The sequence below is a fragment of the Rattus norvegicus genome, chromosome 9 (genome assembly GCF_036323735.1).
Source record: "Rattus norvegicus strain BN/NHsdMcwi chromosome 9, GRCr8, whole genome shotgun sequence".
Lineage (NCBI taxonomy): Eukaryota > Metazoa > Chordata > Mammalia > Rodentia > Muridae > Rattus > Rattus norvegicus.
The window spans coordinates 118,358,745-118,385,828 of record NC_086027.1 but is presented as its reverse complement, the minus strand read 5'-3'; the positions used below and the strand labels follow the sequence as shown (position 1 = coordinate 118,385,828).

Here is a 27,084-nt window from a genome sequence, read left to right as displayed (position 1 = left end):
ACGCACTCCCATCCATTAAAAGCATGTGCTTCCTTCATTCTCTATGTCTTATCATTTCATGGGAAGCAAGATGGAGACACAGTTGTCTACTCTAAGCACCAGGGATGTAAGGCTACTCATAGTGCCTTTTTATCTCACTCCACTGGGAGCAGTCGCTCTCCTCAGGTTCTAACATAACCTTCCAGAATAGACGCAAATAAAACAACATAAATTCTGTTTCCACCTTTAAACCAATAGATGTTAGACAGGCTGTTGTATAGAATGGCCTATTAAACGTTAAGATTTCATTTCCCCCCACAATAGAGATGTCTCCTCCGTGATGGCTTCAACACCCTGGTGCACTGGCATTCTCCGCAAACAACTTTTCTGCTGAACAAGAACACGCAAACAGGACACTTTCTACTTTCAGTGCAATCTCGGGATGCCAACACGTTGTGTACCTGGCCTTGCTGAGTGTTGCGTTTCTGCTGTGCAGCGTTCTCTGGGTAACCTCTGAGTTCCACTTAAATAGATGTGGCCGGTAATATGAGATTGGCCAGGAGAACAGCTGCTGCCCGCTCACATTTGTTAGACCTCAGACTCCCATGACCTAACAGCGGCCAGTGGAAACTTGGAGCCCATGTGTCTTTGGAAAAGGTTCTGAGGGAACCAGACCCTGGTGGACATGCTTCTGAGAGCCATGGCCCAGCATGGCTGTGCCAAGCACCCTCACAAGTATATTCCCTTAAGCCCCCATCTACAGCCCAAATTCCTCTCACATTTGTACTTGGTGCCAGTGCCAGGAAGCTGCAGTCAGGCACCAAAGAATCCTGAATGATAACAGTGTGATCACCAACAGCTCTGGGTCTCACCTGGTCATGAGTTCCCTGCTCTCTGAGGAAGAGGATGCCTGTGGAAAATACACAGTTTACACCTGTGTTGTGACATAAATTAGAATTCTGGCAGTGCTTCTTAGAAAAGGCGCCATGTCTAAGAAGAGACACAAACCCCATAAAGAATCTCTTCCCTGAGGTGGGTTTACCTGGGAATAAACTGGGCTTAAATTCCAGGGATCCTCTCTGAGAGAACCTTAAATCCACTTCAGACTACTCGTCTTGTGTTTCTTTTTTGTAACATTGCAAGGCCAAATTGTAGAACTTCTTGCTCCACACCCCTGGGTTTGACCCTGTTGTCACCAAAGCCGACTGTCAGTGCGTGGACACTGATTGTCAACATTTCTATTCGCCCAGAGACAACTCTCGCTCTCAGAATCATGAACAGCACCTTCCCCACCAGTTCTTTTGTTTTGAATGGCATTTTCCCCTGAGTATTAAAGAGAAGACTTCGGCTGCAGCGTCTGGCTTTTACCTCCTGGAAGAACTGGTGTAAAGAATGAGTCTCGATGAATGGTGCCCTCTGTCAAGTAAAGGGAAGAATTCTTTTAAAGGTTGGATGGTGTGGCTTTACAGTCATAGGGAAGGGTGGGGCAAAAGCAATGAAGTTTTAATTTACTTTTATATTTGAAAATTTGTAAGAAAAAAATTTTAAACCTACTTTTGTTGAAATATTAGAAACATTTTGTGGCATTTCTCACCTTTGCTTGCTATAAATTATTTGCCATAGTAATTCATAGTCATTTTTGGTATTTTGCTATTGTTGCTTTTGTTTTTGATTCTGAGGCAAGAGGGATAGCGATGGATACACTCGTGGATGGGAGGTTGGGTGGGGGAGCACCCTCATAGAAGCAGGGGGAGGGAGGGTGAGATGGGGGGTTTCCAGAGGGGAAATCGGGAAAGGGGGAAACATTTGAAATGTAATAAAGAAAATATACAATAAAAGAAAAGAAAAACAAAAAAAGATGGATATACTCTGAGTTTTTGTTTTTTGTGTATGAGTATCTATTCATGTGTGCATATATATATACACGCACATATGTATGTACAAGTGTGTATGTGTGTGTGTGTGTGTGTGTGTGCGAGCACATGCACGTGTGTGAAGGCCAGATCAACATCAAGTGTCTTCTTCAATCAATATCCACCATACTTTTGGGATAAGGTCTTTCTCTGAACCTGGAGCTTCACGATTTGTCTAAATTAGGATCAGGGCTCTTCCTGTCCCCACCTCTTCAGCACTGGGATTACAGGAGCACTCAGCTTCCTACGTGAGTGCAGGAACCCAAGCCCAGGTTGTCATGTTAGCACGGCAAGCACTCAGTCAACCCTCCCACTGTTACGATCCTAAAGTATTAAGCTGTGGTGTCCGTATGCAAGGACTATCTGTTCTTCCCATTCGTAAAACTGTCTCCATACTTTAACTCTTTTGGAAACACGTACAAGCCTACAGTTGATTCTCGCATGCTGCTATTCCAGTGTGCTTTCTCTGGATGTAAACTTAAATCGGCCATCAACTCTACTAGCTTCCACAAAGAAAACATACCACGTGAGGCGGGGTTCTGGCCAGCCTGCTACGGAGCAGTGCAACTTCACGTTCTCTTTCTCCCAGACTGTGTGAGAACGAGGTTTGATGATAAATTCGGGAGCGTGAAGGAGATGGTCTTCATTTAGTTTTCCGTGGTATGCTTGGGTCTCTTCTAACTGGAAAAAGCAAGAAGGTAACAATCAAACACTCTCAAGATACTACCAAGTTAAATTCCTTTGGGAGCTAACGTAACAAGGAGAAGCCAAAATTTTACTTTTGCTCTGTTTTGTTTTTGAGATAGGTTCTTGTGTAGTCTAGGCTGGCCTCAAACTCACTTTATAGTCGAGGATGACTTTACATTTCTGCTCTTCATGATTCTATATCTTAAATGCAAGGATTACAGGCCCACCATTATGTCCTAGTTTACAGCTTGGTGGGGATTCAACCTGAGGCTTGATATGTTATATGGGCAGTATCACCTTACTACATTCTCAGAGCTAATTTTTACATTTTGACCCTTATTTTTACAGTAGGATTAAATAATTTCTGGTTTTAAAAGTGGATTTGGTTATTTAAAACCTTAAGACTGAGCGAATGTCCCTAGAGTGGATTTCTAAAGGGGCTCTAGAAACGTACTTAAATCTTTCAAATCTGAAATTCCGTGAAGTTTGAGGTTCCAAAGCTTGCTTTCATTTGACCTACATATTCTAATGCCTTTTCTCCTTGTTTCCATTAGCTTTGTCTCCTGATGCCACATAGTTCTGCCCTTGAAACAAACTAGTCTATTTATACACATGTGCTCACACACAGCCTGTAAAACACATTTCCACTCTTACAAGTAGGCTGAAATTAGCTCCTTACAGTTTTCCTCAGCGACAGCTCTTCTGCCTTTTCTCGAATTGAAATGTTCCTTGACTTCCTTTCAAATGTTTCCTCTTGTTGAAAGGTGGATGTGGCCTGCTTGGAGGCTGTGCTCTGTTTGGAGGCTGTGCTCTGTTTGGAGGCTGTGCTCTGTTTGGAGGCTATGCTCTGTTTGGAGGCTGTGCTCTGCTTGGAGGCTGTGCTCTGCTTGGAGGCCATGATTGCTTCCTCACTCTCAAGAAGAGTCCTCTGAGCTATGTAAGCAGCAGCTTCTTTAATTCTTTCTTCTTCTGAGTCTCTGATTCCACTGATGTGCACTTGCCTGAAACAATGGAGCAGAATGTAGAAACAGCATAGCAATGACAAGCTTACCCAGTTTCATTGAGCTCAAGCAGGGGCTCCCAGGCCAATAGATAAGCCTGGTATGTTGGCTCAGTGGTTAAGAACACTTGCAGAGGACCCTAATTCGTTCCCAGCTTCCGTGTGTCAACTCACACCCTTCTGTAGCTCCAGTCCCCTAGGGATCCACTGCCCTTTCCTGACCTCCATGAACACGGCATGAAAGTGGTACACTTATACACAAGCAAGCAAAATATTCATACACAACAAACAATCAAACAAAAAAAACAAATCTTGAATATCCTGGTAAATTAGAATCTCTTTATTATAGAAGAAAGTGTCCTCCTTTAACATTAAGAATGACAAGATTAATGGTTCCTATTGTGGTTCTGGTGCCTTTCACATATGATACGCCATTCCATCCAAACAAAAGTCCACAAGGTAAACACTATTACTGTTACTCCAGATACATGGTAGAAAGACTTAAAGAAGCTAAGTAAACTGACTGAGGAGTTACACTGATCAACTCAGTGTGTTTATAATAAAAGATGAAGTTATGAATTATTTCCAGAAAAGATGACAATGTACAGTTAAATAGAGATGTAATTGTATGAAATCTGCCGCAGTGCGCAGCCCAGAGCTGCCATGTGTGTAAACCAATGTCCAAATGCCACACAAGACTCTGATGCAGAGTGGGTCTCTTCAGTACTCTGACATTGTATCGTTTGGGATTTTAACATACATAACTTAAAAAATCATCAGAGTATACTAATTCTACAAAGTAATTTTGTTGTTGACATTGTATACATACACTATACATTGTATACATTTTGATCATATTCCTGCCTCTATGGTCCTTTCTTACTCTCCTTCCTTCACCCTTCCACATCCTTACCTCCTTTACACTTTATAGCTTTGAAACTCTTTTACTTTCTATGAATTGACTTTAAATCGTATTTCACTACTCATAACTAAAGCTCTACTTCCCATGTCAACTGACTAGATAAACGTTATGTCCAAACCACTTTTCTTTTTTTTTTTTTTTTCTTTTTTTCGGAGCTGGGGACCGAACCCAGGGCCTTGCGCTTCCTAGGTAAGCGCTCTACCACTGAGCTAAATCCCCAGCCCCCAAACCACTTTTCTTTGTCATGTATCCTATATAATATATATATATGTATATATAGATGACAAAAGCATCTGGAAATGGAATGCCTTGATTCCAACGAGCCCATCTTTCTCAGTGTGGGCTCCAGGCTTCCTACGTCGTTTGTAAACCAGTATCTAGTAAGTCCTCAATAAATGTTAGCTGCTATTGACTCCTCACTTATAACAATTCCACGCAGGAAGAGAAAGTACACACACCGTCCAGAGTAAATAGGCACCATGTAGTTGCCTGACAGGTTTCCAGTCTCCTCTCCCGACAGAAGGCTCCGCTTGGCTCTCTTGGTTTGAGGACTCAACCTGGATGAATAATCTTCTAATAGCAGACTGGAATCTGTGAGTCTGAAATAAGATGCCTAACATTAGACAGAACACAGACTGCATTTAAGATACTGTAGACAAAGCAGACAGTGGAGACCATACCCTAGAGGAATTTCCCTGGAACCTTGGGTTTCTAGTGTTATTATCCTTCCCCTTTAGGAATGAATGAAAGTTAGAAGGATTACAGATTATGTAAATATACTCTAGACAGACACTAGGGGAAAATGGTAATAGAGATTTCATGGCTTTTCCCCCTCAAACTTAAAATCTTCACTAGGGAAATAGGAAACAATAGAAAGTAAAAAAATTAACAAAATAAAATATAGCCTTAACTTATGTAGTTGTTGAATTAAATAAAATGTATTTTTCATACAGATAACTTGATGAAGTCAAGTACATAGGTCCCAGAAGCCAATGTGTAGGCTGAAGATTGAAAACTCCTTGTTGACTATGAGGATGAAGGATGTCAACAAGACAGGGTTGTGTGGGGATTCTCTGTACTTAGTTTTCTCCTGTGGACTTCAACTCTAAAAGAAAATAAGATATTTAAAGCTCCTGCTCTGGACAGTTTTTGAAAAGAAGGTGAAGCCTCTGAGTGTTTATTTCTCAGGAAATAGCAAGCTGCCCAGTAAAAATCATTCAAGCCTTGGCTGTTGCCTAATGGTAAAGTTTGGAGATACTGGAGAGAAGGCTGTGCTGCTAAGAGGTTAACACTGAACGCAGGTCTTTAATCTCAGCACTCTGAAAGCGGAGGCAGGAGAATCTCTAAGTTTGAGACTAGTCTGTTCCACAGAGGTTGTACCAGGACAGCCAGAGGTTGTACCAGTTACTCAGATAAACCCTGTCTTAAAAAGAAAAGAAAAAAAAGAAGAAAGAGAGGGGGGAGAGAGGCAGGGAGGGAGAGAAAGAATTAAAGAGCACTTACTGCTCTCGCAGAGGACTGGGTTTTATTTATCAACACTCAGATGGTGGCTCACTCCCATCTGTATCTCTAGCTCAGGAGATCTAATGCCCTCTGGCCTTTGAGAGCACTTCTCTGTGCACATGGTGCACATACATAGACTTCTATAGGCATGCACGCACGCACACACAAGCACACGCACACACGCACAAGGAATAAATAATTGTTTTTAACATTTATAAAAGCAAAAAGAATTACCTATATCAAAAGCAGAACACAGGCCAGAGATGCACACAGTATAAAGCTGGGTGGCACAGAAAGCAAGTGGTGCTGAACAAAACAATAAGGGTCAAGGATTTCCAGGGTAGACAGGGACCCAGTTTTCTGAGTAGACGTTAAGCACAAACCCATGAATATTTGTGCGCCTTGTCTATTAACTGTGCTGTGCGTGCCAGGTGGGCACTGCCATTGATCTGATGAGATCTCATGGAGGTATCAAGGTATCAAACACCTTGTCCTCCCTGAGTCTGCAACTCAGGGTGAAAGCTAGCTCGTTTCCATGGTGTGGGTTTAAAGCTAAAGGTTAGAATCTTGAAATCAAGCTTGTGGATTGCTTACCCATTGGAAGCCAGAGTGAAATTTGTCCCTGGCTGATGTCCAGCAAGAGGAGTGCACTTTATACCTCAGGTCACAAAGTACAGCCTGTGCTGAAACTGAGTTTAAAGCTGGATTTGCTTCTACCTCTTTACTCCATTGCTACACAAAACAATCCCTGGTATCAAGTGTATCGCTGCCTTCCTGACTTCGAGAACAGTGGAAGTTTCTCGTTACCCTTCTATTTTTACTCTATTTTTTCATTATTGTTTCTATGAGCAAATTTTTTGCAAATTCATTTTTCCATGATTGGTTGCAATAGAAGTTAGGATGCCCCATTATTTTTGTTTGTTCCTTTTTCCTGGAAGACAAATATGAACGTATTATACAGAACATACCCCAAATAAGATTATCCTAGTCTTACAGGTGAATCATAGTAGCTGAGTTTTAATAGTTACATTAGATGCTAAAGATTGGTGGCAATAGCATTAGCTCCCATTTAATATTTTATATTAAAAAGCTTAATAAAAAGTACTATGTTGCTACACATTATACAATATTACATAGGAAATGCAAGGTTGCTACATTTTTATCCTTTCTAAATCTTATTCAACTCATTATTTCTTTCCTTTTAAAATCTGAGACAAGATTTCAGGCTATCCTGGAACACACTATGTAAACCAGGCTAGCCCAGAACTCAGAGATCTGCCCACCTTTGCACTCTGAGTACTGTAATAAAGCCATGTATAACCACAACTAGCTAAGTGTTTCTTACAAAGTGTGTGAAGTAGATATTAAATAACCATTTGACTAGATGACTTAGTAATGTCAAGTTATTTACTGAATGATTGACTGAGACAGGATCCTGATATATCTTAGGCTGGCCCACTCTCACGGTGATCCTCATATTTCTTCCTCCCAAATATTGAGATTACAGGTGCATGCAACTATGTTCAGCTTCCAAATTATCTACTGAAACTAGAAAACAAAACTAAACTAGGAATACATTTTTGAAGAACCACGTACTAATAATCAGTGCCATTATTTGAAAAGAATAATCAGTCTATTTCATTGTGATCCATGAAACCAGAGTCTAACATTTAATACATCAAACATTAAGCTGAAAAGTGATTCCAGAAGAGTAAAGTGTGTAGACTTTAAGCTTCTTTGACTCTAAAAACCTAGATAAGGGTTTATTAATTTCTTGGGACTTGAGTCATATCTAAATTTTGGTGAGGTTCCTTGTCTCATCTCTCAGTTTCTGAGTAGAAGGTAAAGCTGCCACACATAAAGCTATGTAGGTGTTTTACCTATTGAAGTTGTGTTGATTATTATGTATTACTGACTCAGATCACGAAGTTTCCTGTGCTCCTGGAAGTTAATTAATCAGATCAATCACATTGAGCGTGCTCCGTCTGTGGCTGTGTCTAGGTTTATCTCTTTGCACATGAATAATACTAAGTCATAGCTCTGTTAATAAGTCTACATTTAGTAGATTTTAGACAAGTATCCAGGCAGGCATGTATTCTATCTATAGCCAGCTGCACCATGGAGAGGGGGGCGGAGTCGAAGGCCAGAAATCATTCTCTGGAAACATTCTAGGAACTCAGAAATAAGCAGGCATGTGCATCTAATTAAAATACTCTGTCTGGGCTGGAGAGATGGCTCAGCGGTTAAGAACACTGACTGTTCTTCCAGAGGTCCTGAGTTCAAATCCCAGCAACCACATGGTGGCTCACAACCATCCATAATGAGATCTGATGCCCTCTTCTGTTGTGTCTGAAGACAGCTACAGTGTACTTATATATAATAAATAAATCTTTTAAAAAAATAAAATAAAATAAAATACTCCGTCCATTGTGCTGGCTCACATCTGTAATCCTAGCACTTGGGAGGCAGAGCCAAACTACAGGTTTGAGTCAACCTGATCTACATAGCATGCTCTAAGACAGTGAAGGCTACAGAACAAGACTCACAAAAAGTATTCTCTCTCTTTTGGACGGTGCCAGAATAATACTTAACAGGAAAAGCAAAATGAAAAGCTTTCTAGAACACTAGAGCTAGACAGTAACTTCTTGACGATGCTTATTTAATAGGTTATTCTTTTATGGGTGCAGAGATCACAGCCTTTCTCACATGTTCATATAGCAAGCTGGTGGTTGAACTGGGATTTGTACCCATGCCTTCCTGATCGTCAGCTTAGTGTCACTGCTACTATGCTGCTGGTCTCCAACTTCTGCGACAGTGCACTTAGTCAAAACATATTTATTCTCACATACTTATTTATCCGTAAACTCTCTGAATGCACAACTATACAGTCTCCCTTGATGACACACTGAATTATTACGAAAAATTTAAAGGAGATCCCTATACCTTCCCAATTTGTGGTTCTCCCCCCAGACCCTCCCTGCCCCTCCCCACAACTTTGGACACCCTGATACCATTCCACATTGCCTAGAATGATTCTGATGTTGATGTCTTTATTGAATCAGAGCTTGGTGTTATAAAATCAACACAGGCCAGATAAAAATAAGATAACCATTAGACTTAACATGAATTAAGATGTTGTCCCTTAAAATTACGTTGGTAATTATCACATGACTTGTGGGAATTGTTGTGGTTCCTGAAATAGGTAGGTATGGGAATGCTTAATGTACTTTTTGAAAAATACTCTGTCAAGAAAAGCAGTGCAGCATGGGCTACTTTTGCTGCCTTTGCCGAGGACTCAGGGTCATTCATCCTTATGTGCTCAAGACTGGACTGCGTTGCTGGCTTCTCTGCCGTCTTTCCTACTGAAGATTGAACTTAGCAACTTTTGGATCCCCAGCACTGATTCTATCTATACTTGACGTTCGGTAGATGCTTACTGACTGAAGTGAAATCAAATTGCTATCCCGCAATCATACCCTGACTCTGAGTTTTAATAGCTGTAGAGCTATTTTAAAAGAGCAATGCAGGCACCTGGGAGATGGCTCAGTTGATAAAGTGCTTGCCATGTCAGCATGAGGCCCTGCATTCAATCCCCAAAACCCATGTTAAAAGCTAAGTGCAACAATGTATATTTCTAAGCTAAGTGCAACAATGTATATTTCTAAGCTAAGTGCAACAATGCATATTTCTTTTTTTTTTTTTTTGAGCTGGGGACCGAACTCATGGCCTTGCGCTTGCTAGGCGAGCACTCTACCACTGAGCTAAATCCCCAACCCAACAATGTATATTTCTAATCCTAGTCTTTGAGGGGAAGAGACACCAGGACCCTAAGGCTCACTGGCCAGTTAACTGAAACTACTTGGCAAGCTTCAAGCCAAGGAGATAGTCTGTCTCAAAAGAAGGTGGATAACACCTGAGAAAAACACTAGAAACAGACATCTGCTCTCAACTTACACACAATATGTGAACTTGTGCTGCCCCTTACACACTATACATGCACATATACACATGCACAAACACCCATGCACATACACACTCACACACATTCATACCCACACTCACACACACATACACATGCACACACACACACAACACTTCACATATACACACATACACATATATTCACACACACACCACACACACACACACACACACACACACGACCAATGTAGAGAGGCAGGATTCCCAGTACTGAGGTAGTTGCTCATCCTCTCCTCTCTTCAAAAGGCAATGATAAAACACAAAACACAACATATCAAGACTCCAGCTGGGGCTGGAGAGATGGCTCAGCAGTTAAGAACACTGACTGTTCTTCTAGAACTCCTGAGTTCAATTCCCAGCAACCACATGGTGGCTCACAACCATCATCTGTAATAGGATCTGATGCCCTCTTCTGGTGTGTAGGAAGACAGCAACAGTATACTTACATACATAAGATAAATAAAATCTCTTAAAGAAGTAATTTTCTTCTTGAAACTTGTATACAGTTGCCTATTGCATTGCGTGGAGGTTTGAATATAATTTGTAGGACAGCTGAAGCAGGGGGATCACAGAGTGAATCGTGCCTCAAAATAAAAGGTAATATTAAAGAAGGATAGGAGATATAGCTTGAAGGTAAAGCTTAACTAGAATAAAAAGACTGTTCAACCTGTAATGCCTAAACACATACATGCTACCAGAAGTTGATTAAAATGAGCACAAGAGAAAGGGTGACATAATAAAGTTAAAGAAGAAGCAATGAAATAGGAAATAGAATAGGAAACAGAATATAAATATATATTTATATTATATATATAACCACGTCAATGAAGACCCCAAAGGAAACTCTGACAAAAGTTTCAGCAGATTAATCATGAAGAGAAGGAAATATGCTATTAAAACCAAGAACAAAAGCAGAAACAACATAATCAGCCCTACAAATTAAGGAGACTTGTAGGAAAGTATGCAGATGTCCCTGTGCTGACACACTAGACAACTAGAATGGAATGGGACAGTCCTATAAAGACCAAAATGACCAAGGCCATCTCACAGCAAAATGGAAAACTCGAAGTGACCAAAATCGAGAAATTGAATTAACAATCTAAAATATTCTCACAAGAAAATGCAGACACCTAAATGGTTTTTACTGATGAATGATGTCAGGCATGCAAAGAAGAGGTGATAGTGATTAGTTTCATATTTTTAAAAGAATATATTAACATAACACTGATTCATCCTGTGAAGTTTGTATTTTCTGATCAAGACACCCAGATATGGCCACAGTCCAGTGTTCTTTTTATGAATGTGGAAGCATAAACAATTTCACAAAGCACTGAAAAGCTGAATCTGGGGCTGGAAAGATAGCACAGTGGTGAAAAGCACAGGCTACTCCGATAGAGGACTGAGGTTCAATTCCCAGCCCTAACATGGTGGCTTACAACCATCTGTAACTCCAGTCCCAGAGTATCCAACATTCTGGCTTCCCTGGGTACCAGGTATGCACATGGTACACATAAAAAAGGAGCAGTCTCTCACATGCATAACCATAAATAAAGAATTTTTTAAAAAACCCTAAATCTAATAGATTTCAGACATGGTGGCATACGCTTGTAATCGCAGTAACCAAGAGGCAGAGGTCTACGACCTCAAAGTCTGGTCTAGTGAGCTCCAGGTCAGCCAAGGCAAAGAGATATCCTGTTTCAAAAATCAAACCAACAAAAGAGATGTTCGCTCTAACCCCAGTCCTTAAAAAATAAGTATAATAGGATATAAAACCAAGTGGAAGTAATCCCCCGTCATTCCAAGTTCATTTTCTTCAATAGAATAAAAAATAAAACTCACTCACATTGTCGTCTAAAATAGGTGTTAAATTTTTGACAAAATTTAGTGTATATATATAATTTTTATATATTAAAATCTCTCGTTGGGGGCTGGAGAGATGGTTCAGTGGTCAAGAACACGTTTGTTCATGCAGGGGACCAAGGTTCAGTTTCCTGAACCCACGTGGCAGTTAACAAATGTCTTCTTTCCCAGGGGATCCTTTGTCCTCCTCGGGCTCCAGCATGCATATGGTACACATACGTATACTTAAGCACACAGAACAGAAAAAGTGAATATTTTTAAATAACTCTCAAGAAAATGAGACCAGAAAGGAACTTTCTCGACCTACAAGAAGTCTGGACCCTATCTATATGAAGAGTCTATAGCTGACATAATACCCAACACCTCTCTCTACTTTTCCTTGGTCTCCAGGGGTCAAACTAGGGGTCACAGCTTGCTGTGCAACTGTCAGCCTCTGTAATGACCAAGCGTCTAGTGTTGGTGGTCCTCTAACAGTGCTTTTGTTTGCTGTTTGGTTTTGGTTTTGTTTGAGACAGAGTTTCTCTGCATAGTTCTAGTTGTCTTAGAACTCGCTCTGTAGAGCAGGCTGGCCTCTGCCTCCTGAGTGCTGGGGTCAAAGATGTGAGCCACCACACCCAGCATGATCCATTTTATACCAGGAATGGGAGAGCTTGCTCCTTGTTTTCTGGGCAGACACTTAACAGTAGAATAAAGATGCCTGTGTCTAAGGCTGCCTCTTTTAAACTCAATTGTTCTCTCCTGGTACAAGCCACATTGACACATCACAGCGTAGACGGTGCTGGGGTTGACTAGATGTGACATCAAATTTGCTTCCTCATTCCCAGAGAGTGCTGGGAAAGGTCATGTCTGCTGAAACAGTTCCCTCGGGCTTCCCCACAGCAGGGAGGGTGCTGACTGACCTAACATTTCACCCCAGGCACAGGGACTGAACTCAGGTCAATCCATTTGGCAAAAGCACCTTACCCAAAGAGCCATATTGCTAGCCCTCTTACAGTATACTTAAGTACCAACATAATGGTGTCATATTTCTTCCTGTAGAGTTGAGGATTAGAAGAAAGTGGAGCAAAAGTAGAACAGCCAGAGTTACAGAACATGGGCTGGACTATGGCTCGGATGTAAAGCTTGCTATAAAAGCATGGGGATTCCCAAAACCCATGGACAAGGCTGAATGTTTAACATACACCTATATCTGGGCTGGAGAGATGGCTCAGTGGTTAGAGCACCGACTGCTATTCCTGAGGTCCTGAGTTCAAATCCCAGCAACCACATGGTGGCTCACAACCATCTGTAATGGGATCTGATGCCCTCTTCTGGTGTGTCTGAAGACAGCTACAGTGTACTTAGATATAATAAATTAAAAAAAATTAAAAAAAAAACATACACCTATATCTTCAGCACTGGGAGATGGACATGAGAGGAGCCCAGGGTCTTGCTATCCAGCTAATCCAGCTGAATTCTAAAGAATTCAGTGAGATTGTGTGACTCGAAAGTGTGGAGAGTAATGGAGAAGGACACCTGACATTGACCTATGGTCTCCATACCTGCATGCACATACATGTGCACACACAGAGCCCTTGCATTCCTCATTGATGACACTTATTGTTGATACCACTGCTATATAAATCATCAATCTTGCCATTCTGACAAGGTTTGTCCTGTTTGTGGGGGAGGGTCTTTTTTCCTCAATGTAACCATGTACTAAAGGCATTTAATGTGTTTTATAACATAGTAACCAATCAGTGGGGCAGCCACACTGACACCAACTAAGACGCACTAAGGTCAGCCAAGCCCTGAGCACATCTAAATCTCCATACTTTACACTTTAGCATCGGACATCTAACCACAAAGTACAGGCTAAAAATAGACCTAGCCTAGTGCTTACATCCACTGCAGAGGGATGCCTCTCCGCTGCAAAGAGCCTTTAGTAGCAACATTGTTCACAATCCAGATATCTCATTTAGCAGGAGGAATCCTTCCATTCAGAATAAACTTAAAAGCAACCTAAAGATGTTGAGCCTGCATCTTTATTCCTAGCTCTAAAGAAGAGAGACTGAGCTGCCTCCGGGCTATATCAGCTTTCTTTCTTTTTTATGCTGAAAGATATGAAGAAAAAGACAGCACTGGCACTTTCTCTCCCAGCATGCCCCGTTTCTAGCTCGTCCTATTCCCACCAAGAATCTTGAACTCAGTCTCGTCTGAACATCGCACGCTGTTGATGAACACCAACCCCCACACACAGTGGAGTAAGATGTGGGGTAGAAATGGGGAAATGCTCACGGTTTGTTCCTTTCATAGTTTGTTGGGCTGGAGAGATGGTTCAGTGGTGAAGAGCACCGACTGCGGGGTTGGGGATTTAGCTCAGTGGTAGAGCGCTTGCCTAGGAAGCGCAGGCCCTGGGTTCGGTCCCCAGCTCCAAAAAAAAAGAACCAAAAAAAAAAAAAAAAAAAAAAAAGAGCACCGACTGCTCTTCCAGAGGTCCTGAGTTCAAATCCCAACAACCACATGGTGGCTCACAACCACTGTTATGAGATTTGATGCCCTCTTCTGGTGTGTCTGCGGACAGCTACAGTGTACTTATATATAATAAATAAATCTTTAAAAAAAATAGTTTGTCTGAAGCTACACGGCAAGATCCCCCACTCTCTCCAAAAAGCCTGTCCCATTACTAATACTTGAGATGATATCTCAGATTATAGAGAAATATGGATACCATACAGAGTCTAAATAAAGCATATCAGATTAAATGGTTTGCAATGGAGCTAAAGAAAAAAACATTTAAAAAATATAAACGTAGAACAGTCTATCAATTCTTCTATCTTGGGAAGATGAAATTAATATACAAGAAATTAGCTACCAACTTCAGGATAATAAAAATACCATCTCTGTAGACCCAGTGCAGACAGTCCAGGAAAATAGATATTTAACATCTAATCCTCCTCCCTGCAAGACAGCTGCCTCCCTAAATGAAGTTCCTGAATGTAGCTATGGAACATTCTCAGGAGAACAAACCGGTGCTGTCACACGCACACACGCGGTGCTAATTCCTCCCGACTCTCCTTTGGAAGGTGACCCATTTGAAGTAAGCGCTAAAAGAAATAGATTCTCCTCAGCGACACTATTTCCATTTTTACAGCCAACTCGAGGTCCTGGTGAATATCCCGTGGCAGAATATGACCTATGACAGTGATATGCGGAGTGATCCTGTCCCAGTCTGAGTGGACCAGAGTGAGCCGCCATCGTACATTCCAGGTAAACCCCAGCAGACTCGGGGCTCTGTTACTGAACCTGTCAGAAGCGCTCATGAGGTCACTGTCCCCGACACCAAGACAGCTGTAGGTCAGGGATTTCAGAGTTTCTGCCTTCTCCACATCGATTCACACAGGCCACTGCATTATCTCTCCAGGAACATTCTGTGTTCCCAGAGAGAGATACCTTTTCCAGTTGCTCAGACATATATTTTACACTTAAACTTTAGAAGACGTAAGATAGAACGTTTATTATAAAACATCCACCTCAGCCCAATGCATCAGAGATGAGGATTAGAGGAAGTAGGTGATCATAAGCCACATAGCCCTGAAATGTTTATGTTTTAAAGATTGGCAATTTTTTCTGTAGGCTATAAATAGACTTAATTTAATATTGCATATTTTGGGGTTGGGGATTTAGCTCAGTGGTAGAGCGCTTGCCTAGCAAGCACAAGGCCCTGGGTTCGGTCCCCAGCTCCGAAAAAAAAATTGCATATTTTTAAAGATTTATTTATTATATATAAATACACTGTAGCTCTCTTCAGACACACCAGAAGAGGGCATCAGATTTCATTACAGATGGTTGTGAGCCACCATGTGGTTGCTGGGATTTGAACTCAGGTCCTCTGGAAGAGCAGTCGGTGCTCTTAACCACTGAGCCATCTCTCCAGCCCAAAAGTTGCATATATCTTACATGTGGTTTTTTAGTTCCCATACAGTGTTTTATTCTTTTTTTGGGGGGATTGGTTTTTGTTTTGTTATGTTTTGTTGTTTTTGTTTTGTTGCTCAGGTTATCTTCCCACTCACTGTGTAATTGAAGATGACCTTGAATTCCTAAGCTGGAAAGGCATGCTCTGTTAATTGATGCACTTTTTAAAGATTTATTTATTTATTTTATGTATATGAGTACACTGTGCCTGTCTTCAGACACACCAGAAGAAGGCACCAGATTCCATTACAGATGGCTGTGAGCTACCATGTGGTTGCTGAGAATTGAACTCAGGACCTCTGGAAAAGCAGTTAGTGCTCTTAACCGCTGAGCAATCTCTCCAGCTCAAAATGTTTTATTCTTAAAAGTGGTAAAATAAAAATTGCCTCAGGCTGAGGAAACAAACATCTACCCAACACACTGGGCTAGACATGCAAACACAGCTAAGGTAACTGCAGAACTGTGGGGCTTCTCCCAGGAAAGCCTCCACTGCACGATGATGTCTTAGCAGCCTCCTCCTTTGAGTGACTGAAAACTCACTCTAACACTTCTTTTTTGATATCCAATAATCAGTAAGATTGCTGTTTGAAACCTGCTGAGGTTCTTGCTGGAGGAAACACAGGATGGATAGTAGAGGCAGGTAGTTATAAATACCAGCTAAGACCATGAGACCAGTTGCAGAAACAAAGATCATAAATGACAGGAGTGTTTCTGTCATATTTGTTAAGAGAGTATTTGTACAGATATTTGTGTTTTCTTTCCTCAGGTTTATTATCATGCAATGATAAATGTACATCAGTTAAGAGAAAATTAGTGGTTATCATATTAAGGTTTGAGATGCTAAAGGGATATCCCTCAAGGTACACTGTCACCTATTCTGAAATTTATAATGCATTTCAGTTGTTTGATGGATAGTTATATCATGTTAGACATGATATCGACATGGACAAATATGTAATGCATTTGAAGGTGTATGTGGAACTGTTATTAGCTACAATTATAACCTGGTTGTTATTTTCATTTGGAAATCAATCACGACATGAGAAGATATGATTGGGTGTCGAGCTGACAGAGGGTGGGCTTGTGGTAGTTATTCCTGGTTGTCAACTTTAACATATCTGGAATTCACCAAAATCCAAGTGGTTGGGTATACCAGTGAGGGATTTGTTTTTCTCAGTGAAATCACTTGAAATGGTAAAACACAATTTTAATATGGATCTTCTAAGGAGGCGAGACCTTGGAGATGAGCAGATCCACCTTTAATCGGGGCCACACCTTCTGACAGCAGCCTATGGAAAGGATGTGGAAGAAGGAAGCTTTTGTTCTTGCCTGTTTGCCCTCACTCTCACTGACAAGTCCATTCTTACACAGGCATTACAACCTACTTCTTCAGGACTTGGGCATGTGCTGGAGACCAGAGGAAACATCCAGCTTTGTAGACCGAAGGACTCCTGGGTTCTTGGACCTTCTGTTGATAGCTATTGTTAGACTGGCTGGACCACAGCCTATAAACCACTATAATGGCGTGTCCTGGGGCTATAGAGATGGTTGAGCAGTCAAGAGCACTTCTCCCCTTCACAGGATTCAGGCTCTATTCCCATCATTCACACTGTGGGGCTCACAACCACCACCTAAAATTTTAGTTCCAGGGGCTCTGACACCCTCGTCTGAACTCTGTGGAAACGTGCACACCTGTGGTACGCATAAACTCAGCAGGCACACATACATACGCTTAAATTAAAACGCCTGAAAGAGGGAAACTTCCCTCCTGCACACAGAAGACCTCAGTCAGGAAAGCAGCTTTTACTCCCACCCCGGCAAAGAGATCGAAGTGGGAAATTTCTAGATATAATAGTTCACATTTATGTTACCTTTGCTGTTCCCGAGGAAAGGAGAGTCTGGGTTTGCTTTGCAGAACAAACCTTCATCTACGCTTTGCTCTTCCTAGCATCCTAACATAGCTTTCTTGTTTGGGAGTGCCGTCTCCCTCGTTGTGTCTGGTTGATAATCTAATTTGGCACACCATTTGCTTGCTCCCATTCTTCTTCAGCTCACTGAGAGAAGGCTACGCTTCTGTGCAAAGTACTCCGGACAAAGAAAACATCTGTCGCTCGAGTAACGGCTCAGACTTTTGAGCATTGGTTTTCAGGCCTTGAAATTTTCCTGTGCATCTCTGCTGGGGATTAATGCCCTAGGACCTGTGTGTTTTAAATTCTGTATTGGCTTTTACTCTAAGCAGAAACATCACGAGAGCCAGAAAACCTGCCGAGTGTCAAGATGTTTTCTGCCTCTGTTGCTGCCAGAGTAGAAACCAAACTTTCCTGCTTCTAGAAATATCACCATAGCAGATGACTCAAGCCAGACATTCCAGTGAGACCTGGAAATTCTGTGGACATCAAACAGCCCAGATAGGAGAAAGGTTAAGGCACAGTGCTCAGTCCCCACCCCCACCCCTGACCCCGACACACACACACCTGGTAAAACAGGGCTGTAATATTTAAGAAGACAGGAAATCTGATTATTTAGAGCATGTGCCCAAGGTTGGAGGGCTGCTCCTGACATACCCATGGGAATAGCCGTAATCATACGAAGAGGCTGTCTTCCGACTGACTTCAGACCCTTGATAATGCTGGGATGACGATGTTCCAAGACTGTAGGCCTTCGAGGCCTGCTGCTGGTAGGAGGCGGCTGATGCTTGCCTCAAGGCCTCTGACTCCTGGCGGTGTGCTGCGGAGGAACGGCTGCTGTAGGCAGTGGAGCCATGGGTGTAGACCGCAGAGCGCTTCTTCTCCTGTTGGTAGTGGCTCATGGTGGTATGGAGGTCCTTGTTACGGTAACTGAGATCATAGTGCTGGTGGGACCTCTGATAAAAAGGCAAAGACATCGCGTGCCCTTGAGGGGAGGAGGCAACCTGCAAGAAATCAGTTCTTTATTGAATGATCCCAAAGAACAATTCATCTCAACCAATGGAGAAAAATGTAGTCTGCAATTGTTCTGAGAAGTGAATGGGAAAGGATGTAGATTCTGCTTAACTGGGTACCCACAATCCCCCTCTTCAAAGGCCCACACATGCACCACCATCATTAGCCATAATTTCTTGTCCTGAACAGAGTTTTCTCTCTGGCTATGGTGCCTTTCTCCCAAACACTCTTGTGATGCCTACTTCTAATTTTCTAACACTCTGTTCTGATGTGTGCTTCGTTTAGGAGGATGTGGAATGATGGGAAGTAATGTGGCATTCATTTAAAAAAAAATAAGCACCTGCTAGGAGCCTGAAATTATCCCAGTACGAGTACAGGGGGGGAAACAACAAAAATCCTACTCCAGTGGCCCAAGGCAGGGCTGAGTATTCTGTAGGAATCTCTGTAGGAGATTGACAGCAGTGAGAGGTAATCACTGTGAAGTATATTAGAATGCACTAAGAGCCGTGGAATAAAGAGAGGGGATACAATGTAAAACATCTCATTAGAAACTGATACAAAGGAAAACTAAGAGCTGTGGAGTAAAGTGAGAGGGGATACAATGTAAAACATCCTCATTATAGACTGCTACAAAGGAGAAAGACATCTGAGCAAGAGGCTGTCTGGAGAGAGCTCCAGATGGTGTACCCATGCAAAAGTACTGGCAAGAGGGAATGCATCAGTCTCCATATAGAACTGAGGACCACGGGGCTGCAAGACTTGGAGGAGGCAGAGAAGGTACAAATGGTGTCAAAGAGGTGAAGGGCAGATAGTATGGGGTCATAGAGTAGATACTAAGGGCTTGACTTTTACTCAGAGAGCTGAGAAGCTACTAGAAGATTCTGAACTGACAATCCTGTTGAAATAAAGCTAAGAGGTCAATTAGAGGGCTGTACTGGGCTGAATTATGACCCCCTTCCCCCAGATGGATATGCTAAAATGTCTCCAATCCTTCAGAACGGGACTCCATTTGAAAACTGGGTCCTTAAAGGGAAAATTAAACTGAAATGAGCTTATTCAAGTGGGGCCTTTGCATGACAGGTTTGGTATCTCCAGAATAAAAGGGAGGATCATGTCTGAACACATAACAGAGTGACTACCACATGTAGGCATTGGAGAAGAAGGCCGTCTACAAGCCGTCAGCAGCTTTATCATAGTTTTAACTGCATGTTATGTGTGTACATTAGATGTGTGCCTGGCACCTGTGGTGGGCAAAAGACCTTTGGGGCTGAAGTTATAAATGGCACTGGGCTGCCATGTAGGTGTTGGGAACTGAACCTGGGTCCTCTAGATGAGTAGCTTTATTTAAAAAAAAAAAAAAAAGTCCAAATCTGACAACACTTGGAGGATTTCTAGGCTCCAGAACTGAAAGGAAATATATTTCTGTGGGTTAAACTTTCTAGTCCTGGACACTCTCTTCTTGTGGATCTAGTAGAGAAATATAAAGGTCACTTCTCTAGTTCTGGCTAATGTTAATAAGAGCACCAGTAAGAAGGGCTCAGACCCTTCGTATGGTCTGAAGGGATAACCAATGGTCACCGGACCATCCGATTGGAGTGTGAAATGTTGCCAAGGCTTTTTGCCTGACTAACTAGAAGACTGAGGTTGCCATTATCTGAGAGGAGGAAGAGACAAAAATATCATCTTGCGATGAGAAAAAAACACAAAACCAGCCTGAGGTGTTCTCCATCCGAGGTACTTGCTACACAGTCCAGCTGAGGTTTTAAATGGGAAGCCAGATGTGAGACTTTAAAGTACAGGATGGATATCTAAATCTCGGAGTCAACGGCTCGTAGATGAAACTGAGAACCAGGAAGATCTCTGGGCAGTGGTGCACACCTTTAATCCCAGGACTCTGGAGGCAGAGAGAGACAGGTGGATGTCTCTGTGAATTTGAGGCCAGCCTGGTTTGTGCAAGTCTCAGATCAGCTAAAACTGCACGGTAACACCCTTTACCAGGTGGAGGGAGGCAGGTGAGAGTGACTGCACACAGGAAAGCCCTAAAGCTAAACCTTGCAGTCTGACAATTTTTTATAGACGTGAGCTCCTTCAAATCATGCAAACATTTCAAAAGGGCAAAATGGTATTTATTCCATATAGAAAGATGAGCAAATATATATAGGAATATAAAGAATCTGGCCTCGGGCTGGAGAGATGGCTCAGTGGTTTAGAGCATTGACTGCTCTTCCAGAGGTCCTGAGTTCAATTCCCAGCAACCACATGGCCGTCTATAATGAGATCTGATGCCCTCTTCTGGTGTGTCTGAAGACAGCTACGGCTTATGTATATATACTAAATAAATAAATCTTTAAGAATCTGGCCTCAGTGTGGCTCTAGCAGTGTCATATCTGTCTATCAGTTAATTTTGTGTGTCTGGGGGTGCATGTGTGTCACAGCACGGACACAGAGCACAGAGGACGACTTGTTAGCATCGGTCCACTCTTTCCTTCCATGAGGGCTCTGGGGATGAAACTCAGGCTATCAGGCTTAGCAGGAAGTGCTTCTGCTTGCAGAGCCCTCATATTTACTTCTGTAAATCACGAGTTCACCAAAAGGAAGACTATCAGCCACGTGGGAAACGAGGGCACATGGTGATTTTATAGATACCTCCCCCTAGTTTTTTAAAAAATACTCTCATGTATAACAATATTTTTTTTCGGAGCTGGGGACCGAACCCAGGGCCTTGCACTTGCTAGGCAAGTGCTCTACCACTGAGCTAAATCCCCAACCCCTACAATATTATTTTCAAAAATATGTAAGAACATTGTTTTTAAGCAAAGGTTTGTTTTTTTTTCTTCTAAACTTGTCTTGTTTAAAATTCTTAAGTGAGGAGCGAATCCTTTTAATTTTTTGTCATATTTAAAACTAGATTTTATTTAAGCTGTTTAAAAAGTCAATGTGTGCTCTCTAGAGAAGAAAACCCAGCAAACTTTACTCCAGAAATATATATCTGAGGTCCCATGGAAAATACCAGTCCACATGACATTTTTCTAAGTGGGGGGGGGGGGGGATAGCTACTAGCAAGCAACTGTGCCTCAATCCTTAAATAGATTTGCTTTTTCTGTTACTAAATATGCAGAATTATACTTACTGAATAATTTTAGATGGTGTTTTACAGTATGAAAGGGTTAGAATACATTGTATTATCTTCATGAAATGTTAGGGAAGTCTCTGTAATGATGTCAATCAGAGTGACTACAAATAATAAAAGATCTTTCACTGTATTATAAACTAATAGTGCTACCCAGATGGTTCAAAATGCTATCATTCTCACAAAAAATTATTTAAATGCCTTGTCCCAATTCCATTTTCCATTCCTCATTATCGGCCCCAAGTATACTTAGGTTATTAATATCTACTATTTAATATACAGGGGTCATGTATTACAAGTAAACATGGTTTAAGTCACCAGTGCTGACTGACCCTTGGAACCAAAGTATAGCCAGCTGCTTCCTTTCCTCAAGTGAGCCAACACACAGCAGCTGGAATGTGTCAGAAATAAAGGTTTTTTAGTTTTTGTTTTTGTTTTGTCTTCTGTGCTTCTGAAACCTAACTTCTAAAAAAGATAATTTGGAAGGTTAGGAAGAAATACTAACTCCATAATTGCAACCGCACTGTAATACTCTTAATACTGGCAGCAGGGGCCAAAAGCTGATGGAAATTACTTACAGAAGGCAGATAGCTTCGGGATCGTAGAGCCAGGTCTGCCACCTCTGTATTATCCAGTCACTTTCAAGTCAGAAATATCACAATGCTCTCGAGAGTTTGTCCACAAGCCTCTCTCACGCCAGAGTTCACTGCCCCTCCCCCTCCCCCCAGAGCTAAGTTACTGGATCCTGAATTAGTGGCTTTAAAGAGAATTTGTATCCTTCTGACCTAATTTGCACTCGAGGAGATCTGCAAACCCTTCAGGACTCCTCTCCCTGAGAGAGTACTTTCATTGAACCTGAGACAAACGTGATCTTTCGGTTCCAGAAACAGCAGCTTAATTTCAAGAGAAGATGGCAAAACAGCCAACCAGCCCAGGCAGGTACCTTTCTGCCCTGCTTTCCCTTCCAAGGAGTTCCTCTGTTACTTCCTTGCTGAGGCAAGAAGGCAGACAGAAACTACTGGAGTACATTTGCCACCCCTGTGTCACTTACCGGTTTCTGGGGTGGGGGGATGTCCCACTGCTGCAGCCGAGGAGCAGGAGAGAACGAAGACCCACCTAGGCTGAACCCAAGAAAAAGTTAAGAGGCAGGGCTGGAGACTGGATTCTGGGGGCCAGTTCAAAAATAATGCATGTGGTCAGGCAGCAGAATGTCAGGGCCCCACAGCCAGCCTTTTATGGCCAAGAAGGTGGATAAATATAGCAGCACATGGGGAGGGGTAGTCCCAAACCCAGAGAAGAGCACGGCAGGAAGCTGCAGGAGCAGTGGGATTAGGTTAATGGCTCAATGAGTGCGGCCTGATTAAAACCAAATAGAGGACTTACTTAAATAGACGGTTATTGGGGCTGTGTTCAATACGTCTTTACTGCTTTGTAAGTGAATGTGCAGGGCAACGAGCCGCTTGTGTTTGGAGCTAAAAACAGGTGTAGGAATCCGATCCTCGAAATGGACCTCATGGAATCTTAATGCCAAGATACAGCTTTGTGTGTGCTGTTGGTGACACATGCAGCACAGCGTTGAAAGACACCATGGGAGAGCTGGTTTCAGTGATCTGGAGAGCTGGCCCCATCTCTTACCAGCAGCAGCAGCACCTGGGAGAGCAGTCTGTGTGTCTGACCCAGGTAGCACAGTGGAGCTGGTCCTGGTGGCAGGGGTGTGGATAAGCCAGCTCCAAGGGTATGCGTGTGGGAGAGCTGACCCTGCCACTCTCAGGCTGCAGTATGTGGGAGAGTGGGCCCTGAACCACGACTGGGTATCACAGTGGAGCTGGCTCCGGAGGTGCAGATGTGGGTTATCCAGTACCAAGGGCATGAGAGCGGGAGAGTTGACCTTGTCACCTGCCAGTGGTGGCATTGGGTGGCCTTGCTGGAGCAGTATGGATAAGGGAGACCTGGTGCACCTAGACCCAGATCCGGGGCTCTGAATTGGCCCACCCCAAATCTATATCATCTTTGAACAGTTGGGACTTGTCAAAGGGCCAGTCCTGCTGTTCCAAAGCTGCAGTTCTCCGTGGCATAGGGTAACAACAGGATAACCAAGAGGAGTTCTGATGAGCACCCAGTATTGATGGTGTCACAGAAGCCAGAGATCTGGAATCAAACCAATGACTCATTGCAATGAACATTTGCAAGTGAACATAAGTGGACGGAGGGATACACTGTGGGACGCACTGTGACATATGACAGCTTCCACAACGAGATGTTCCCTATGTTTTTTGTTGTTGTTGTTATTAGTGGTGGTGGTTGTGGGGTGTGTGTGTGTGTTTGTGTGTGTACACGTGTGTGTATTTTATGGGGGGAGGTTGCAAGGGCAAAGGGCAGATATGAGGGGGCAAGGAGATGAGTGGGACTGGGGTGTGTGATGTGAAACTCACCAAGTATCAATAAAAAGTTTTTTATTAAAAAGAATTCTAGCTAGTAGATTTGCCTCGCATAGTTCCAAGAGATTTTCTTTTCTTTTCTTTTTCCTGCTGATTATTGTGGTCACATTGTCTATAAAAAATACTGAATTCTATAATTTCAGTCCTCTATATCCCAAAAAGGGTGGAGAGGCGGCAGAGAGAGAGACAGACAGACACAGAGAGAGAGAGAAAGAGGGGAGTGGAGGGAGAGGGAGAGGGAGAATTCTAGATAGTTCCCTTCCTTAAAGTAATGGTTTTATGGTAGATATACAATTTTCTCTTTAAATTAATTAGAAAAATGTTAATGTTTTCTGAGTATAAAGTAATGATTAAGTAAAAGACAAAATAAATGTGTAAGTTGCATCTGTCCCCTAGAACTCTGCCGGCTCGTTTTCATTTTAGAGTAGGACACAAAGTAATTAGTAGCAGATCATTACTCTGTGTAGGGAGACGGCGGGGGTCCGGGGATGAAAGAAGCATCATTACGGAATGGAATATAAAATAATAATAATGATGATGATGATGATAATGATAATAACAATAATAATAATGACAACTAAGTTCCACCTAAAAGTACAAATGCCTTTTCCTAGGCTGTCAGCTTTAACTCACAACTAAAACTCATATATCTACAACAGGAGAAAAGAAAAGATCTGCATCTGTTCAGTTTGGTTCACAAAGCATTTCTAGACAGCCGATTGACCAGTGCGGCACTGTGGTACAGCCAGCACAGCACAGCACAGCAGAACAAGACGTCCCCAGGAATAATTACATTATGACAGAATAGGTAACAGAATAAGAGATCCGGGTTAGTGCTTCATGAAACAAAATCTGAACGAATCCCTTGCCTTTACAAGACAGGAACAAAGAGGGAAATCCAATGTCATGCTACCAATGGGGAAGAAAGGTGGCTGAGACAGGCCCTGTGGTTAAAATTTTCCTTCTCTTTCCAATGAAGATCCTTGAAACAGCCTGCCCCACATGTGGCCCATATATATACAGCCACCAAGACTAGATAAGATTGATGAAGCTAAGAAGTGCATACTGACAGGAACCAGATATAGCCGTCTCCTGAGAGACACAACCAAAGCATGTCAAATACAGAGGCGAACGCTAGCAGCAAACCATTGAACTGAAAACAGGACCTCCATTGGAGGAATCAGAGAAAGACTGAAGGAGCTGAAGGAGTTTGCAACCCCATAAGAACAACAATGCCAGCAGCCAGAGCTCCCAGGAACTAAACCACTACCCAAAGACTATATATGGACTGACCCATGGCTCCAGCTTCATATGTAGCAGAGGATGGCCTTGTTGGGCACCAGTGGAAGGAGAAGCCCTTAGTCCTGCCAATGTTGGACCCCCAGTGCAGAGGAATGTGGGGGGGTGTGGTAAGGAGAGATAGATGGGGGAGAACACCCTTATGAAGGAGGGAGAGGGGATAGGGGGTTTATGGACAGGAAACCAGGAAAGGGAATAATACTTGAAATGTAAATAAAGAAATATATCCAATAAAAAATAAAAAAATAAAATCATAACTAATCTTACCCTAAACATGTTTATACTGAAGACAAAGAGATTTAGTAGGAGAAGTGACCAAGATACTAGGTCGATGCTAATTTTAAAATGTGAGCTTTCTTTTCCTTTTTGATGATAAGGTTTTGCTCCTTAGTTGATTTGTTTGTTTTGAATGGAAAAAAAAAAAAACAAGAAAAGAAAAGAAAAAAGAAAAAGCTTTGCTGAATTGTTCCATGGGCTCTTTTGAAGGCTGCAGCTCTAGTTACCTATAATTGTATGGTAACTAGCTTGTATCCTCCCTAGCTTAAAGTTACTCTGTGTGTGTGTGTGTGTGTGTGTGTGTGTGTGTGTGTGTGTGTGTGTAGTATGTGTATATGGTGAGTGTATGTATATGTATGTGAACGTGTAGGTATGTATATGTGTGGTGTGTGTGTGTTTGTGTGTGTTCGGAGGTGGGGCTTCAGGTATCTGAGGCATCTAGTGTCTAATCTTGCTGTTTATTGAATGACTTCAAGAACCACTTCACCTCTAAAGCTCTGAACCCACATTTGCTCTCTAGTTGTCTCTAGATTGATTTTTTTTGTGTGCTGTCAATCTAGAGCGTGACTTCTACTCTGTCCTCACTCATAAACTGATCTAGAACAGTTTGTACTAAAAAGGGAAACTGCTCAGAGTTGACAACTCACCTCTGAGATGCCCACTCATCGGCATGTTTTTGGTTTTTTTGGTTTTGTTTTTTAAATGTTTTTAATTTCTAAAGTCCCTGAAAACAATTCACATGTGTTTGTGTTTCCATTAAAGACTGTGGTTTGCAAATAGGGGAGGGGGCATGAGGACGACAGGAGGGAGGGAAGGATAGGAAGGCAGGGCCTAGAATTCTTATGAGAGGCCAAGTCTCACCTCGTTATTAAATGAACCAGTTCTAGAGCTAAAATTAGAGCTAGTTATCTGAGCACTGGCAAAATGAAGCCAGCACAGTCTTCCATCAGGCCCTGCAGGCTACGACCTCCAAACTGGGCAGAAGGGAAGGATTTCTGGGTCAGTGATCCTAAAAAGGGGCAAGCCCGTGATGGTACAGCCCTAGCAGGTATGTGGTAAGGCAGGGTCCCAACATCCACTGCGATCCTGTCTACTCCTGTGTCCCCAGAGTAGGCTCTATGCCGCCAGTAAGCTCAAACAGTTTCAGGGAAGGAGGCGTTGGTTCTCTGTGGAACGCTGCACTCATGTACTTAAACATTAATATCTTCCTATTCTTTTCTT

At 42.3% G+C, this 27,084-nt stretch overlaps 1 protein-coding gene across 4 annotated transcripts in view; it reads right to left on the bottom strand.

Moving 5' to 3' along the window:
* Myom1 (myomesin 1) overlaps positions 1-23,282 on the bottom strand; it is a 123,408-nt gene extending 100,126 nt beyond the window's left edge. The window contains exons 1-5 of one of the 4 annotated variants that reach the window (XM_039083797.2): positions 22,902-23,282; positions 18,364-18,710; positions 4,960-5,100; positions 3,259-3,580; positions 2,416-2,573 (exon numbers count right to left, since the gene is read on the bottom strand). In XM_039083797.2, the coding sequence (XP_038939725.1) occupies positions 2,416-2,573; positions 3,259-3,580; positions 4,960-5,100; positions 18,364-18,683 (941 nt within the window). In that variant the 5' untranslated portion in view covers positions 18,684-18,710; positions 22,902-23,282. Of the gene's footprint in view, positions 1-2,415; positions 2,574-3,258; positions 3,581-4,959; positions 5,101-18,363; positions 18,711-22,428; positions 22,561-22,901 lie in introns of those variants that run through there. The other 3 variants (XM_039083799.2, XM_039083798.2, NM_001191584.1) reach the window with 3 other exon arrangements.
* Between the last annotated feature and the right edge of the window lie 3,802 nt (positions 23,283-27,084).